The following is an 18229-nucleotide window of genomic DNA, read 5'->3' on the forward strand; positions in this document are numbered from 1 at the left end:
CTTACGCAGATGCGTTCCCGGTTTTAATGGGTTAAGTGATGTTGTAATGAGATTGTGTTTGAAAAGATGTTCACAATGAAAGGCGGCAAGCCACATGGCTCCCCTAGGCACTATTAGTTACCTTGTTGTGAAATGCTAATACATTTTCATTATGCTAGTAAAAGCATGAAAGCAGGTTTTCATACATGGAATATCGTCTCTGGAAAACGTCATCATTCATTCATTTCTACATACCTGACGTAGCCTATGCACAGAGGAAGTGCCTGGTGTGTCTCCGTCATCGTCCTACAGAACACATCCAAATCCACTTGGTTAATCTCAAATGGGATTCCCCGGGATTAATCCCTATCTGATCGGCTAAGACTTTGAAATCCTATATTTTGTGATCCATTTTTTTTTGTCCCAGTATTTCAAAGAAATTCAGTTTACGATCAGCCTGATCCAGAATCAGACTTTTCAAGATTACTAGATCCTGATTTGCAGTGGTTCAATATGTGTGTATAACCCTAACCCCCAAAGGGCACTTTTTCTGGTGCCCAGAAAAGGGCATTACGTTATAGGGTTATTTAAGAGCATTGTTTGTATACACTGTTCTGAGAAGTAGGCAAGTGTACACTGCAAATGTTACAATAATAAAGGTATTATTTAAATGCACACACGTGAACATCTTTTTTTAATATAACGAAACATGTTTAAATTAATTGTATAGTACATATTGCTCTGGTAATTCACTCCAACTCAACCTCTCCAGTGGGATCAAGGTAACTCAACCTCTCCAGTGGGATCAAGGTAATCCTGATTGTTTGGGATCAAACTGATCCCAATCCTCCCAATGTTTTTGTTTTGAACTACTCATTTTGAAGATTTGATCCAGATTACAGTTTGGATTGGGTTTCCTGATCTGATTGGATATCATCAGAGTGATCCCAATCCTGATTTTGAACTACCCAAAAATCCAAATCTGATCCGATCAGATAGGGATTCAAAGTTTTTAACTTGTGGGCCCTAGGGAGTTTAAAGGTACATTTAGAGCTTTTGTACACTACATTTATGCTTCGGTGGACTCAGTTCTCCTTTCAGAAATGGTTTAAAGACCAGGTGAAATTGTTTTTCGTGAGCATACAGTATGGTGATGGTCAAAGTGAAATGGGCCGGGCAATGGGCAAAACTTGTGTGTAGCATAATGATTCATAGCCCTGCGTGGAAAATTGATGGATGGGTGCATGTCCGGATATTATTGGTTAGTAATTACTTCTTTTTTTTTTACATTAGGTTTTTGTTTGACAAGAAAGAATTTAGGCTACGACTTCTGATATGAAAATGCACAAAGACATTCTATATTGTTACCCGTGTCACCATTATGACAATGTATATGCACTAAAAGTGTGGGGAAGTTTTATGCTCGCTATATGTTTTCTCATACTTCCTCTTGCATCGCAGAATAACAGATATCATAGACAGACTTTACCTCATCATCTTCATCCATCTCCTCAACAGCGTTATAGAGCTCCATGACTTCAGTACAGCTCGGGTCGCTGCAGGAATGGAGAGTAATTTATAAATTTCAACTCTTAATGGGGTTAACTCCTCATTACTCCAGTCAGTATTGGTGAACAAACACCTCTCTAGCAAAGCCAAAAAAATGTTAGTAAAGCTGACTGGGAAATGTATAAGCAATTTATGTTTCTAGAAATAACGGGACAATATTGTAGTTCAACACTGACAAAACAGTAAATCTAATTCTCTTAACTCACTGACTGCCATTAACGTGTTTCACGTGTTTTACCGCTATTGCGCAACGTGCCATTAACGTGTTTGACGTGTTTTTGAAAAAATTGGGAAAAAAAAAATGTTCAGAACCCAAGATATCATTACCTGAAGATGTGCAGCTCCATCCACTCCTTGTTTAACTTAGAACTAAAAAAGGCTATATCTCTCTTCCTAAGCACTTTTTGTTTTCTGTGAAAAAAACTCTGGCACTTTTCAGAATCAATTCTGAAATAATTCTGGCAATCCTGGCACTCAGTGAGTTAAGACGGGAACTAAAAACTAAAGAAATATTCACAATATGTGAAACCAAATGTGGGGAGTTACTTTCTTGGCCTATTGGCAGCATGCACAAGAAAATTGGTGCTCATCGGTCCAGCGGTTTGCAAGATTATCCCCGGAATGACAGACAGACCCTCTACTACAGAGCCACGGCATAAAAACTCCGCACACAGAAATGAGTATACCTATTCGCTGCCAACAGTTTATACAGTACCATGGTCAAAAGTTTGAGTCTCATTTCTTTGTTAGCTCTAGGTTGCTGTCGGGTGGAAACCTTTTATGTCCAAAACCGTTAATTGAAAAAAAGAAAAGAATGCATCTCATGGACTTAATGACATTTAGTCACAAGCTCTAATGCTTTTCATTGCTGAACCACTTTCAACCTGGCGTCCCAATTGTAGGCAGGTCATTATAGAAGAAATGGTTTACTTGAAAGTGTAAGATAGGGCTTAAAAGTGGTTAAATAATTTTTAAACCCACAGAGATGAAAAAATTAAATGGGTATACAAGGTTTCCACCCGACGTGACGATGCAAAGTATCTGGTTAGTTCCAGACCAGAGAAACAGCAGCTATAAAGTGTTGCTTTTCCTTTAAACAGAGTATACCGTACTTGCATTCATTTCTTTTTTTAATCTACTGGGTATACATATTGGGTTTTTATCTTCATCTTCAAGAGGAACATACTTGATAAACTTCTGAAGGACGTTTGTGATCATTTTCGCAGAGTGTGCGATCTTGCTCCTCGGCTCGTTGAAGGTGCGGGCATTGTGTGCGATGTACCTGACATCCCAGATTAACGAAGACAAGCGCCTGTGAACCACAACCAAAAGGTAAATTAGTATCTATGCTACCTACTGTACATATCGTAGACGTCTACGTGGTTAAGATTTTTGCAGACCTGAAAGTGTACATCAGACCTGGGATAACGTAGGTGCGAGCAAATCCTTCTTAAATGTTCATTTCAGTCTGTTTGGAGTGCTAAGGGCTGAGTCTTACCACATTAAGACAATCTCAGAAATGCATACGAGCAGTGGTTTAAAGTAACTACGTACATTTCCTCAAGTACTGTACTTAAGTACTATTTTGAGGTATTTTTACTTTACTGGAGTGCTCCCAGTTTTCAGTACTTTTACTTCTACTCCACTACATCTCAGAGGCAAATATTATACTTTACTCCACTACAATTATTTGAAAACTTTAGTTACTTTTTGATTATTACAAAACATACATTAACCACTTCAACCCTATACATTTCGCCATTTGAAAATAGCCGATCTACAAGCTGACAATGCGTCGCAGCTTGTAGATCGGCTATTTTCAAAAGATTTGTAAACATTTTGAACTGGTGAAATGGGACATTCTGCATAATGAGTACATTCTACTTTTGGTACTTTAAGTACATTTTGATACCAATACTTTTGTACTTTTACTCAAGTACATTTTTAATTGATTCCAGACTTTTACTTGTAACAGAGTATTTCTACATTGCAGTATTGAAACTTTTCACCACTGCATACGAGAGTACATTTTACCATCAAGTTGGCTAACAGTCTGAATTACACGGATACAATGGGTATATCTAGCAGATTAAATACAAAAAATGACTGACAAAAAAATCTGGTGACCAGGAAGGATGCAGTATCTTGTTGTGACAGGTGGAAACTGACCTATAGAATCTGCTGATGAGTCTGAGCCGAATGGTGCCCAGATCAGTGGGGTAGGCGATCACAGTGCAGTAGGTGGGGTACTGGACAATGTCCACGGGCCCAGAGAACGGAGCTGCGATTTCTATTGCAGAAAACAAGAACAGGACTTCGGTCAGATAGTAAAACAAAATAAAATAAGCTTACTTGATTGACCCATTCAATCCGGGAACGCATCTACAAATGTCTTCTAAAGTCCTAACAGTTTTCTGAAAAATACGTTGTTACACATCAGTGGTGCTCAAACGTTTTGATGTCAAGGACCCCCAAAATTATATGTATTTAACCGCGGACCCCCCCACCCACCTATCTGAAAATATTTAGTTCCTGGGACCCCCCAGAGGCAAAGATTTGAGTAAAAAAAAATAGCTTTAAATGAATGTATATATTCAAAGATTTAGACAAATCTTTTTTAACAATAAGATACCAGGGTTGTGGCTCTCTCGGAGCGGGAACTTTGGGGGGTGGGAGGGGTAACATACATTCACTGTTTTTGTATGCCTTTTGTTATTGACCTGTATGTATGTGAAAATATATAATGAAAAAACCTTGAACAAAAAAAAAAAGATCTAGACAAATCTTTATGATTTTTCAAAAAATAGCAGCTCTACAAGCTCATAGTGCGGCACCATGAGCTTGTATATCGGCTATTTTGAATAGCCCAATAATAGCCCAAAATAATGGTTAAAGTGGTTAAAATCTAAAATGACAGATGCTTTCTCAGTCTTAATGGGTGAAATGTTTCAGTCAGTGAGGGAGGGAGTGTGTATGTGTGAGAGAGTGACAGAGTAAACACGTGAGATAAGAATGGGAGAGAGAGAGAATAACTGCAACGTACCGATGGTGATGAGCTGGTCGACGGCAGCGGTGATGCGTTCACACTCGTCGTCTCTGCTCCTGTCGCCCCACTCCCCCGGCTGGGGCTTGTACATCAGCTCGTTCATCTCCTCTGCCGTCACCGGAATGCCCCCTCCTTCCGTATCCGGCAGCTGGGCTGAGGCGCATGGCAAGACAAAAACTGGTTAACCCATTAAGACCGGGAACGCATCTCATTATCATTTTTAGATTTCTTTGGCTATTCAAAAATAGCAGATTTACAATGAGCTTGTAGATCTGCCATTTTTGAAAAATCGTGACAATTTGTGCAAATCTTTGAATGTATATATGTTTTTAACTCAAATCTTTGCTTCTGGGGGTTCGTGGAACAAAATATTTTAAGATGGGGGGTCCACGGACAAATACATATCATTTTGGGGGTCCTTGACATGAGAACCACTGATATAGCAACATACGTTTTTATCAAACAAAAACTGTTAAGATTTAGAAGACATTTGTAGAATCCCCAGAAGCAAAGATTTGAGTTAAAAACGTTTGCTTTAAAAAATATACATAGCAGATCTACAAGCTCGTAGCTTTTATATCTGCTATTTTTGAATAGCCAAAGACATCTAAAATGACACAGACGCGTTCCCGGATTGAATGGGTTAATATACAAAAGCATGTAGCTGCCAGGAAATGTCATCTAATATAATACTGTATAACCTACACCGTTAGGAATGGGCTCAGCAGAATCAAACAACAGCAAGGAAAACAATCTGCTCTGTACCATCAAAATGCCTGGACAAAATAAAAAGTTAAAATAAAAATTGTAATCCTTGAATAATAATATTGAAACTAGTAATGCGATCAACACATCAGGTGAAGACATAATGAAGTCCTCTCTTTACCATCATCTGGAATAGCTTCCAAATCCCATGGACTCAACTTCTCAGTTTCCCCATTGTCCCACCTGATGGCCACGAAAAGACAGACAAGCTGAAGCTCTAATGCATGTTTCTGTAATCATCGACAGCTACATTTGGAATGATTTCTCATTCCGCCATAAAAATGTATAAATCTGCATTTTGGATTTTCAATTGGTGCAAGGTTTCCAACATAGAATCAAAGAAATAGTCACAAATAAATCAAAGTAGAAACCAATTCTCTTTCTCCCTACCTGACTTTGAAGCACTGGAAGTGGCTGTCGGGGTATTCTGACTGGTAGGGCTCCTGACACACAATGGACCCAGACCACCAGGCATCATCTATCACCGAGCGGAACCTGTCATCTAGCAGGGACAGAATACCAAGAAAATGTTTATTTACAGTACCTTTTCACAAGAATGCAACATTTCTCATGTTTTTCGGATTCAGCAGAACCATTTATCCCCCAAATGCCTCTCACCGCTTATTAGAAGGCCTTTTTTCCTGAAAACCCACTCGACTTGAACTGTGAGCTTATAAATGGGTTATTTTTGGCAAAGAGATTTGGTGTAGAGGGAAAAAAAGAAAGGGGGCCAATAGACCAGTACAGTATATAAAATGTAAGTGGTTTAAGTGGAAGACAAAAAATGTTTAACAATTTCCAAAATGTGCTGACACAAATACATGGATCATGGATCAGCAATCATGTACATGTACAGTACTTGTGATCTATGCTTGATGAAAGCCGTTTAGTTGTAAGGGATGTTGGGTTAATATTTGCTCAACTGTCCCCCACTAAGCTAACAGCTCATGAAAAACAAAGACTTAAAAAAAAAACTCACTCGGCTGCCAGTTTCTCCGCAGTGCCTCATCATAATTCTGCCTCAGCACCAGGAAATCTATGACATCTGGCATGTCATGATACCTGTGGGAGAACATCGAGACTCACAATCAGTGTAATGTATAGGATGTTCATTTAATGTATAGGGACATGTTCAAATATTGTACTACAGGACATCAAAAGAGACGGCACATAACATATGTTAACTATGTTCAGCAGAAGCATCACCATCAATACATACATTAAACCATACATCCACACACACAACAAGAGGCAATTCACCCTCTGCGGCCACTGCATGTCAATGACAATGAAATGAAAATTTGTTAAAGATGCAGCTTAAGTTCATAGCCTACATACTTGACAGAGAAGGACTTGTCAGAGATCTTGCCCGAGCCATGGTCAATAAGCGTCAGTTTTAGGCAGCACAGCGTGGGAGGACAAACGTCATATCTGATCCCAGTTATCTTCACAAACTCTTGGTCCTACAAAAAAAAAAGACATATGTAACACCCAGGATTCTAACCCGGGTCCTCCCGTGCAGGAAGGCACACTAATGCCAAACATCCTAACCACTAGTCTAAAGGGGAATCCCCCCTTGGCCGGGGGATATATTAGGCTTTTGGTCTTCAGGCAGAGCCACTCTGCTACACATAGTCTAATAATGCTGTGGCCTCCTGGCACACATAGCAACAGGCTAGAGATTAGAAAAGATTGTACCTTTGTTTAACATGTAGCCACATGAATGAATGTTCCGTTTTGTGAGGTCATGCACAATTTTAGATTTGTGCCCCAGTCAACTCAAAATAGAAATCCTTTTTACGTTTCTTTTTACGATTGAATTGCCTATTCAAAAAAGACTTGCCAAAACCATAGAGAAAATATATTAAATGCTGGGACAATATAAAACACTATGCTATTTAATAATTATTGATTTGGTTACGATTTTTGCATTATTTGCCAAATAAATGAATTAATATTTTTTCGACATTTTCCACTCATGGGGCCTCACGCAGCAATAAGTTCCTAATGTTACATTACATTTCTTCCTAAGTGAATTCCTAAGAGAAGTCGAGTCAGATTCATGAAACGTTCTTAAAGGCAGAATTGTTCGTAACTTATGTTCTTATGATGATGAATCCCAATCCTCGTAACTTGAAGGGGTGTGCCAGTTAATCCTAATTACCATAGGTAGCCGCCCCACCAATCCCCATATAAGGCATGACTGCATGGCCCTGCCTGCAGTCACACCTGTGTGTGATTGCTGCTCACAGAAATCACAGGAAATCACACAGAAATAAAGTTGAGAGAATGAAGTAAAGAATACCTAAACTAAAGTCTAAAGATGGTTGAACACCAGACTCCAAACATAAAATTAAATAAATTGGGCTTCAACTCAACCTGGTCCGTTTGGGTTAGATTGTAATTTCAGACCCGTTGAAAACTCTAAAACAGTTGTTCTCAAACATTTTCATGTCAAGGACCCCCAAATTGACATGCATTTGGCTGCAGACCCCCACCCGAAAATATTTTCTGCCAGGGAAATGTTTTCAAGATGTATCAAAATGTTTCGAAAATAGCCGATCTACAAGCTCAAAATTGTAGATCGGCTATTTTCAAACAAAGTATAAAATAGGGTTAAAGTGATTCAACTGTTCCTCGTTTGCTGTGGACCCCCTGGACCTCCCTCAAGGACCCCTGGGGGTCCCCAGACCACACTTTTGAGAACCTTTTTTGCTCTAAAGATATGATAAAAAATATTATTGTAAATTAAATCCTATATTATACAACTGTAGAATTGAAGAAACTTTGAGAATTAATTATTTTTGCACACACATGTCACACTTAAGAACTCAAAGGCCACCCTAAGAGTGCTTTTCAGTGTGTGTAGATTCTGTTCTTACCTGAGAACAGATCACAGCTAAGCAAACATTGGAGTATACCAAAATCTTCTTAAAAACTTCTTAAGTGGGTTTAAGCAGAAATTTCCTCTAAGAACGGTTGCTGCATGAGGCCCATTGTTCTATGACTTTAACTGTTTTCTGACTGTAAGCTAAAATGACTTGATGACATACAAAATATATCACACATTGTTGTTATCCGCTTAGCATTGGGAAACGTGTGCATCTTGTTCTGTTACTCAGTCCTACCCTAAGCTCCATCTTCTTCCAGGGTTGTTTGTCTATGTAGATGGGGTACACCTCAGTCCTTCTCACCGTCTCCACATAGGCCTCATGGCCCTGTCGAAAGTAGATCACCTGACAAAAACAAATACCGGTTTATACCTCAGGACACGGCTAGGAGGCACGTGATCAGCTAGGACAGTGGTTCTCAACCTGTGGGCCGCGAGGGTATTGCAAGTGGGCCCCCAAATAATTGGCAAACACTAGATTTTAATGATAATTTAACATTAATATTAAAAAAAATACATATCTAAATAAATGGCATGGTATTATTTTCTTTAAAACTTTGAAAAATGTGTTGTCATTGTGATTCCAATAAATAAGAATACGGTCCAAGCCAGAACACAATGGATTGATGGATAATTAAAATAAACATGCTCTGAAAATGCATGTGGCCCACCCATCTAATCAATTAACTTGTTAAGTGGTCAGATGGTTGGGCCGCGAACACTGAGATTTTCAAGCGGGCCCTGACCCAGAAAAGCTTTAGAACTACTGATCTAGGAGGAATGTGATCAGCTACAAGTGGTATTGTTATCTATGATCTACTAGGAGGGATGTTATCGTCTAGGAGGGATTCGATCAGCTAGGAGGGATGTTATCGTCTAGGAGGGATTCGATCAGCTAGGAGGGATGTTATCGTCTAGGAGGGATTCGATCAGCTAGGAGGGATGGTATCTTCAAGGAGGGATGAGAGCAGCTAGGAGGGATGTGATTGGGAAAACAGAATTGGCATCTTTCAAATCAAACTGAAACATACCTCATCCCCCATTTGGGGCACAAAGGGGGACTTCCTGGGAATGACGTCAGTGATCCACAATGAGGGTCTGAACTCATTGGACACCTCTCTGTTGATAGGAGGTCTCGCCTTGGGCCGCTGTAAACAGACAATTCATTAATATTCACACCGCAAGTTACCAATCAACCTGGGGGGCAGCCATAGCCGAGTGGTTAGTGAGCCCGCCTAGGACTTAGGAAGGTCCCGGGTACGATTCCAGCCCTCAGCAATGTGTTTAAGTGTCCCTGAGCAAGATACTCAACTCATTCAGTGCCAGAAAAAAACATCTTCTAGTTGCCACAGTGCCCGCGATTTCTGAGCGTTAAAAGACGCAGCGAGGTCTCGTACACTCGGAGAAAAAAAATTGTCGAGCCGCGATCGTCCAGTCCATATATATGGGCAGTTGAATGAGGAGTGGTTTTCCCCCACAGCAAACGAATGCAGAGTCAAAGCTGTTTTCTTTTATTTTTTCAAACAGGAAGTAAACGTGATGTTTTTTTGTGATCACATGGTTTTGCTGCCTTGGTGCCTCTGAAGGACTCAGATGGTTATCGCTGGTGGTTTGCGAACAGCGCCATCTGGTGGCTAAACACTGAAAACACGGGTCAATGGCACTGGATGAGCTAACCCCTAACTGCTTCCCCCTCCTCTGTGGGCAGCACTCAGCTGGGTGAAGCTGAAAACTGAGGTTCCCCCACGGGATGTTATAGGCATCAGAAAAATTATAAAAGTAAACAATGGATATTTGTCGTCGCTGTCGGGCTTGCCTATGTTTATTTCATTATTATGTTTAGTTATGGGGTCCTTGAAATTATAAAGTTTGAGAAGAATTGATGTAGGGTTTAAGTGGTTAAACTACGGATAAATGACCTAGTTGATTCCAGTGGGTAGGTGGAACTGCTCACCTTGGGGGTCCTGCTTTTACTTTTCTTGGCCTTGGCTCTGCTCTTCTTCCCAGGATGCTCCTCCTCGTCACTCTGCTGTTTGTCCTCCGTCTCCTCGTTCTCCTCTTCCTCCTCCTCGGAGCTGCTGAGCTGGCGCCGCCTCCGTTTCCGTGACGACTGGGGGGTGGAAGGCTGCAGGTTGATCCCGGCATCTGCTGTCCAATCAGAGTACTCGCTCGAGGAGTGGCTGTGCAATCGGAATTTCAATTATGGTTTTGGGTTAAATCAGATGGATTAAAACTCAGGTAACCTGAGCAAATGCTCAAATGACCTGCTTGTAACAAAGAAATTAGTACGTGAAAGTCAATTTAGAGGACTTTGACAACTCGTGCTAAGAGCTGTTAGTACTTATTTAAGTTTAAGTTTTTACCCTGATGAGTCACTTTTCCATTCCTCATCATTGGAAGATTCAAGTTCACTGCCATCCAGTTCATTGTCCTGGGGAGGTGAAAAACCTGTCATTAAACTTTATGGTCCATGTCATTATGTTTTTTTTTCACAATGATCCCGTGCAGTACAGTAATGCATTGGTTCTCAAAGTGGGGTCCGGGGACCCCCAGGGGTCCTTGAGTTCCAGGGGGTCCCCAGCTAAATGATGGATAGTTAGGAACAAAATGGACCCTTATAGGTCTGTTACTCTGAGAGTGTACAAATGGACCACTCCATTTGTACACTCTCAGAGTTAAGTTAACATTGTTTTTTACAATATAAATTGGGGTCCCAGAGATAGAAATGTCATTAAATGGGGGTCCGTAGCCTAATGCATGTCAAACTGGGGGTCCTCGACATTAAAATGGTTGAGAATCACTGCTAGAGCTAAAAATCTTCTCTTATGGGGGTCCCTGGCATATCTTCTCAAATGGGGGTCCACGGGCTAATAAGTGTCAATTTGGGGGTCCTTGACATGAAAAAGTTTGAGAACCACTGCATCAATGACATTTTGGAATACTACGGTATATAGTCGAAGCACTCCAACAACACACAGAGAGAGAAATAAATCCACCAGCCAAGTATTCAGAACCCAAAAGGGTGTTATTGGGGAACTCCATAGGCAACCACTGACCATACTGCCAAGGTTGCCATTTTGCTCTTAACGTACTGTACATACTCTGCGTATTTCCCAGTGACATAAGAACAAAATGGCTGCAGTGGGAATGAGATCCATTCCAGGCTTCCCTTCAAAAGAAAGGAGGAGCATGTCATACTTCCTGTAGTTAAGTGACACTGGCATGTGGTGGGTTCTGTACCTCGGAGGTAGCGGATGTCTCTTCTCCCTCTTCACACGACAAGTCGATGAAATCCTCTCCCGTCATGGCATCACCAAACAGAGCTTCATGCCGCTGCTTCTTGCGGGCCTGAGCTCGCTTGACTGAGGGAAGCTCGTCATCAGAGTCATCCTGGCGAAAAATAATAATAATAAACTTTATTTGTATAGCACCTTTCATGATATGACATGACATGCAGCTCAAAGTGCTTTACAGAGCAAGAATACAATTACAGTTACAAATAATTTAAGAAAAATAAGAAAAGCAGAAGCATAAAACACATTAAAATAATAGCAAAGGGCAGTGAATCAGGCAATACAGTGAGGACATGTACAGCAACACAGAGATTTAAAAATCAACCAAAAAATCAGCTAAAAGCAAGAGTGAAGAAGTAGGTCTTTCTTGAGCTGTGCTTTAAAGATATCCACAGAGGGTGCCTGTCTTAGGTGTAATGGGAGTTTATTCCACACTGTCGGTCCGTAGAAGCAGAATGCTGCTTCACCGTGTTTTTTATATGTCATTGTAGGCACCTCTAGCAGGTCAGCACTTGAAAAAGACAAACAAACCTCTTGAAAAGTAATTCACAATACAAAGCTTGTTACTTATAACTAGAAACACAAATGTTAGGCCGAAACGTTGTTATTTCTTTGACCGCTCCATTATTAAATTATGTTGGTAGCATGAAGCCGGTGTGCAGACCTTCTGCTTTTGTTAAAATCACAAAGATGGCTTCTATTAGAATGACTGGGATAGAAAACAACAAATTACATTTTAAAATACCTGTAGAAAAACTGTTTCATAACAGTCACTAACATTAACATTTGATGCATACTTCAATGTCTTGAGTTTTGGCCCTGCATTTCAGCTTGGGAAATGCTGATCAATAAGACCCAATGTTCAAGTACTTTTCAAAAAGCCCCGACTCTGAAATACAGACCAATTTAAAATGGCAGTATTGCTTGCAATTTGCAATGCATGCGTGTGTAGCTGAACTGTAATTCACAGTCTGTCTCCAAGATACATCTCAAAGCCTTTAACCCCATATGAGCCAGTGTGTAGCCTAAGATTCTTGGACCCTCTTGGTTGTTACAAAGTCCCAACATAAGACTGAGAGGTTCCGAGACAATGGGTGAGTGGTTAAGGCACATACACATAGCGTCTCATGCCTGACGGCGAGTCCCAAGTTCGATTCCCGAGCCAGACGGCATGTCACTCCCTGACTCTCTCTCCCTCTTTCCTGTCTCTATATACTGTATAAGTATCAATAAAAAGGCAGAAAAATCTAAGGCGCGCAAGATAGCGTCCTTAGTGTCCTAAATCAACTTTAAAACATGCTTATATTGGAAAGGAGTTCCTTTACTATCTTGCTTTTGTAAAGAATGTATTTTGGTTTGACTTTACAGTCGCTCATTGTCGATTGCTCGTCTTTCTCGTTCCTCTTGGTCTTTCTCTCTCTCTTTTCTTTCTCTCTTGATTGATATATTAGGGGTTCTAGCCCAGGGGGCTATAAGTTGGATTTGTTTAAGCTGTTAAAAGTTAAACCGCATCCCTAAAATGTTTTTGAAACTTGACAGTAAGGGGTGATGGCCTTGGCCAAAAACACAGAGTTGGCCGTGAATGAATGAGCATATGTCCGATCATCATAAAACCTGTTAGTTACCCTTGTAAGACCATTTAAGACCATTATTAAAAAGTACCATGTATATCCATTTGGCCCAATGAATAGGAAACTTACTCGACAACTGCCATAGACCACACGTCTCTTCTTTGCATTGTACAGAGAAGTCTCCTCTTCGCCTTTGGCCGTTCGAAAATCCTCCTGATTCCTGGGAGACAAATCACATACTAGTGGAAACGTCCAGATTGACATTGTGTGCTTGTTTGAATAAGGGCGCCATTTGAAAAAAAAATATATACATTCTTCTTATGTTGTTTGAATGACAATTGTGACAATTGTATTGACATTGTGTGCTTGTTTGAATAAGGGCGCCATTTGAAAAAAATATATATACATTCTTCTGTTGTATACTTTCTTTGGCCTTTATGGAATGAGTACGCTACAACTATAAACGTTCCAATATAATAATATAATTGAGTCCCTTTTAGCTGTTGTTGGGGGGTGACCCTTGATATTTTCATATCGTAATTTGTGGCCATTAAAAATCGGTGAAACACGATCCGATCGATGCGGTAAAGAAGAATTATCATGCACGAGGTTAAAGGAATTACGGTAATGGCAAGTGTGGAAGGCATTCCATACATTTTGGTTTTGAGAATGAGTTGGACCTGTGGGTGGCCGATGAAAAAAAAAACATCATGCTTGTAAATTTTGCTTGCAGTAGTAACAAATTAAAAACGGAGCATTTTATCAATATAAATTCATCTCCAGTTAACACCATCATGTCAACTACATAATTATCTGTCATCTTAAGCCAGAGTTCTTTTGATTTATTTTCAAAGTGAAGTATGACACTGCAGTTAACACCACTGTGTGTGCTCCAGCAATGCTTTCCTCATGGGTCTTACATGTAACTGCTGGATGGGAGTTCTGGCACCACCACCCTACGTCTCCAGGCCTGTAGGTCTCTCTCGGTGGCCATCTGGCTGCGGGGGGCATTCTGGTGCATCTGCCTAACTCCTTCCACCTGCCCGCTGCGACGAAGGCCCACGTTAGGGGGTGACTGCACGTCTGCGCGGTCGTTCACGGACACTACATTGAAAAGAATGACAAACTTTAAAATTTCAACATTTATTATCATTGAAATTCTTTATTAGGAATAGCCCCTTGAGATGTAGCATCTCGTTTTAGAGGGGATCCTAGGTACATGATACACTTTATAGACATTTTCCAAAAAAAAGCAAGTACAACAACCAATTCAACAAACAATATCTGATATGACAAAACAAGTAAACAACAAGACAGATGACAGGATACACAACAGAACAGGACAGACAGACAGACAGACAGACAGACAGACAGACAGGACAAACACATAAAACAACAGAACATGTAAAGCATAAAAATGGAACATTAAGTCAACACAGACAGATCAATATCGTGAATTTCAGTATATTTAGAGTGATTAATAGAGGTTATATGACAATTTTATAGTTATTAATTAGTTATAGACATGTACATACACTCTCAAAATAAGAAGACAGCGTATTTTTTAACAGATAAAAAGATGAAATGGAACGAATATTTGCTGGTAGGTTATTCCATTTGATGATATTAAATGTGATTTTGGCGCAATAATCACAAAGGGCATTGACTAACCCATTCAAACCGGGAACGCATCTGTGTAACCACTTTATCCATATTGTATACTTTGGCTATACAAAAATAGCAAATTTACAAGCTCCTTGTAGATCTGCCATTTTTGAAAAATCGTGAACATTTGTGCAAATCTTTGAATATGTATATTTTAAAGCGAACATTTTTAACTCAAATATTTGCTTCATGGGAGTCCCTGGAACTCAATATTTTGAGATGGGGGTCTGTGGCCAAATAAATATAATGTTGGAGAAAGTTGGAGAACCACAGATATAGAAACATACGTTTTTCAAAAAGCTGTAGGATTTAGAAGACATTTGTAGAATCCCCAGAAGCAAAGATTTGAAAAAAAAAAAAAGATTTCCACAATTTTTTGCAAAAATGTTCACAATTTAAAAAAAAAATCACACCCTGTGTGAAGGTAGCGGCGCCTTTGAATACATTATGTCATCGATATGTGTTTATAATGTGTTTATAGCCATGTGTCATGTGAAGCTTGACCAATCACTTTGTTGACGGGTCTGACCAATCAGAGCGTCGACGACAGATAAAGTTAAATTGAGGATCTAACTTTAAATAACTTACCTAGAAGGAGACTTTAGCCAAATAAAAATATATACAAAAAAAAACATGAGGAAATAAAAAATAAACCTTGACATCATAGTGATGTCATGAATAGTCCCCTTGCCTGACAAATCACAACCTTGACGGGCCTGACCAATCAGAACCTTGACGGGCCTGACCAATCAGAACCTTGACGGGCCTGACCAATCAGAACCTTAACGGACTCTTGGATTCTCGATCGTCTCTATCAAACCATTCTGTCATAACGGATGACTGGGTCCCGAACTCAGACTTTCTATACATTCACCCTTCATCTGTTCTTGTATCTTTCTCTTTCTATTCGTCATATTAACTTTAAATAACTTACCTAGACGGAGACTTTAGCCAAATGAATAATAAGATGAAGTCATTGTCATCGTTTATATAGACATCGAATTCTATATTCATGACATCATAGTGATGTCATGAATAGTGACCAATCACAACTTTGGCGCACCTGACCAATCAGAACGTTGACGCACCTGATAAAGGTATAGAGCGGCTAGCGCCGCTAAAAATAGCAGATCTACAAGCTCATAGCGTGGCACTCGGTGCCGTGCTATAGGCTTGTATATCTGCTATAGCCAAAAAACTAAACAAAAAACCCCCGGTCTAAATGGGTTAACAGGCATTTAGAACAGATAATATGCAGACTTAATGCATTAAAGGGATAGAATAGAACAGAACAGACCTCTGCGTGGTGTGCTAGGTGCTGGTGCTGAGACTGGGACTTGGACTTCGGCCTGTCCTGCACCTGGCAGGTCGGCCCCCCCAGCCCCCTCTGGCGCTGCCTCTGGCCCAGTCTGGCTCTGAAGGTCTTGCTGTTCTTGAAGCTGTCTGATGGCCTCATCCAAAATGCTGCCTGATCGTCGGACCGCTGCTGCCTCGTGATCCGCTGTCTGCTGGCTGATTACCTGCTCCACCACCTCCCCATCACCTGAGGACAGAATACACACCTCTTACACTTCATGTTACACTTCCTTTGTGTCCCGTCCATTTTCAGCCTAAATCCCATTGTTTTGTAGGATATCGAGTCACACTGGACTCGATATTTGAAGAGTGACCCCAGCAAATTAGGCCTAGCTGGAAAAAAGGAGGAACGGCATTTTTTTACTTTCTTGTGCACACCTCCCCTTCGGTCGGCTAAATTATCACTCATTTGTTTCCTGAGGGTTATCCTACAGTTACTGGCTCTAGCACTGTAGCATGCATGCATGCATGCATGCATGCATGCATACTCCCACAGCTTTCGTTGCATTCATTTTTGGGGGGTTTCAACCAGTTCATGTGTCTCAGTCAATAAAAACTTGTTTACTTCACTCATTTCATATGAATTAGATTGCCTAGCAAACATTATTTTTGTGACCGGTATTAATTCTTGTTGTAGGTTACAAAAAAAGAGGGTAAATAAGCTGGTTTGGTCCGCGATAGCTGCATTGAAGGGCAAAAATGGTATTGTAGAATTCGCAACAATTTTGTTGCAGCCTTTCATCTTAATATTAAGCACAATCAAGTGCAGTTATGTCCACAAAAATTGTCTGGGTCATCCACCTCGGCCACTTCCCTTTCTCGTTCATGTGACTAGTCAATTCTCCACGCGTAATTACAATCAAAGTACAAAAAGTGTCAAACTGACAAGTAAAATGAATGATTTTCATTACATCCATTGACATTGTCCACTTTCAGGCTCCTGTAACGCAACGCCTCTTAATGTATATCAGGGACCGTGCAGAAGATTTGAACAGTCAACTAAAAGACAAAGTGAAGTAATTTATTGCCTTTTCTATAGCAATTGGGAGCACTGACGTGACGGATACAACTCAGTATTATTTGTTTGTGGTGTTAAATGCATCTTTATAAAGGAGTTTGTGGAGATGGTGCCCAAAACAAACCAACTACATGTTCTCCAGCCTCATCAAGACCTTGGACAGACTGTGGTGGGTGTTGACAGGAGTCATACACAGTTGATGCTTAACTGCAATCTATTGTTTTCTAAGTACCCAAAACAAGCAGACAGCGGTAGGGAGAAAGCGTGGCATGAGAGTGGCTGCCGTAGATGCATAATAAATGGTCAAGAACTTTTTTAATGTCTTCCCGAAATCATTCCATGGGGCGGATTGCCACGCGGATTGCCCGCAGGCCCCAACAGTTTGGCAACCCTGTTCCAGGTAGTAAACAATCAAGGCTTTGAAAGCAATTTAATGGGGCTCAACACAAAGCCATGTGTGCTGTGCCATTGCAAATATATTCAGTCACAACTTTTATATCCCACCTTCATCCAAATATGCCAAACTAACTGCATCTATCTGCATCTATGTAGTTTTTCATGACAGCAAAAGGATTTTAAGTGTATGTGTACTCTACATCAGCGATTAATTGGTGCATTCATACTGGAGTCAGAAAATTGAGTCAGAAAGATGTTTACTTCAGCACATACTGAAGGGCAAGTGCTATAAAATTCTTCAAGTTCTAACTTGCACCACACACACACACCACACAAATGCCAGAGTAATCATGAAGTCACTGTGTGTGCAAACGAAAATGCCAGGCTACAGTCAAAAAACAGGCCTGTTGTGAGCCATAAGGTCCATGCTTACTAGTGGCTACGTATCCCAGCTGGGGCACCAGATGCTCGGCTGCGATGTTCTCCCGCCCTGGAACAAGCCGCTGGTATCTGAGGATGGGGTTTAAAAACAATACCGTTTTTAAACCTATATATTTAACACAGATCAAAAGAACATAAAAACTAATGAAATTCGAATCAATGAAACATGGAAAGCTCAGTTATTACTTCATCCTATTAGGCAGCGGTCACAATGGCAATAAGTAGAAAGCAAATTTGTCA

At 40.4% G+C, this 18229-nt stretch overlaps 1 protein-coding gene across 3 annotated transcripts in view; it reads right to left on the reverse strand.

Moving 5' to 3' along the window:
- The window catches only part of brwd1 (bromodomain and WD repeat domain containing 1), a 44301-nt gene that overhangs the window by 13188 nt on the left and 12884 nt on the right, over positions 1 to 18229 (reverse strand). For all 3 annotated transcript variants that reach the window (XM_084063788.1, XM_084063787.1, XM_084063789.1), the window contains exons 18-35: positions 17982 to 18058; positions 16076 to 16321; positions 14034 to 14217; positions 13243 to 13333; positions 11490 to 11639; positions 10613 to 10680; positions 10204 to 10429; positions 9281 to 9397; positions 8488 to 8595; positions 6698 to 6822; positions 6339 to 6421; positions 5750 to 5861; positions 5481 to 5542; positions 4592 to 4747; positions 3718 to 3838; positions 2735 to 2860; positions 1469 to 1535; positions 235 to 285 (exon numbers count right to left, since the gene is read on the reverse strand). In XM_084063788.1, coding sequence (XP_083919914.1) covers positions 235 to 285; positions 1469 to 1535; positions 2735 to 2860; positions 3718 to 3838; positions 4592 to 4747; positions 5481 to 5542; positions 5750 to 5861; positions 6339 to 6421; positions 6698 to 6822; positions 8488 to 8595; positions 9281 to 9397; positions 10204 to 10429; positions 10613 to 10680; positions 11490 to 11639; positions 13243 to 13333; positions 14034 to 14217; positions 16076 to 16321; positions 17982 to 18058 — 2170 coding nt within the window. The remainder of the gene's footprint in view (positions 1 to 234; positions 286 to 1468; positions 1536 to 2734; positions 2861 to 3717; positions 3839 to 4591; positions 4748 to 5480; positions 5543 to 5749; positions 5862 to 6338; positions 6422 to 6697; positions 6823 to 8487; positions 8596 to 9280; positions 9398 to 10203; positions 10430 to 10612; positions 10681 to 11489; positions 11640 to 13242; positions 13334 to 14033; positions 14218 to 16075; positions 16322 to 17981; positions 18059 to 18229) is intronic.

This window comes from Gymnoscopelus microlampas, assembly GCF_963454915.1.
Source record: "Gymnoscopelus microlampas genome assembly, chromosome: 8".
Lineage (NCBI taxonomy): Eukaryota > Metazoa > Chordata > Actinopteri > Myctophiformes > Myctophidae > Gymnoscopelus > Gymnoscopelus microlampas.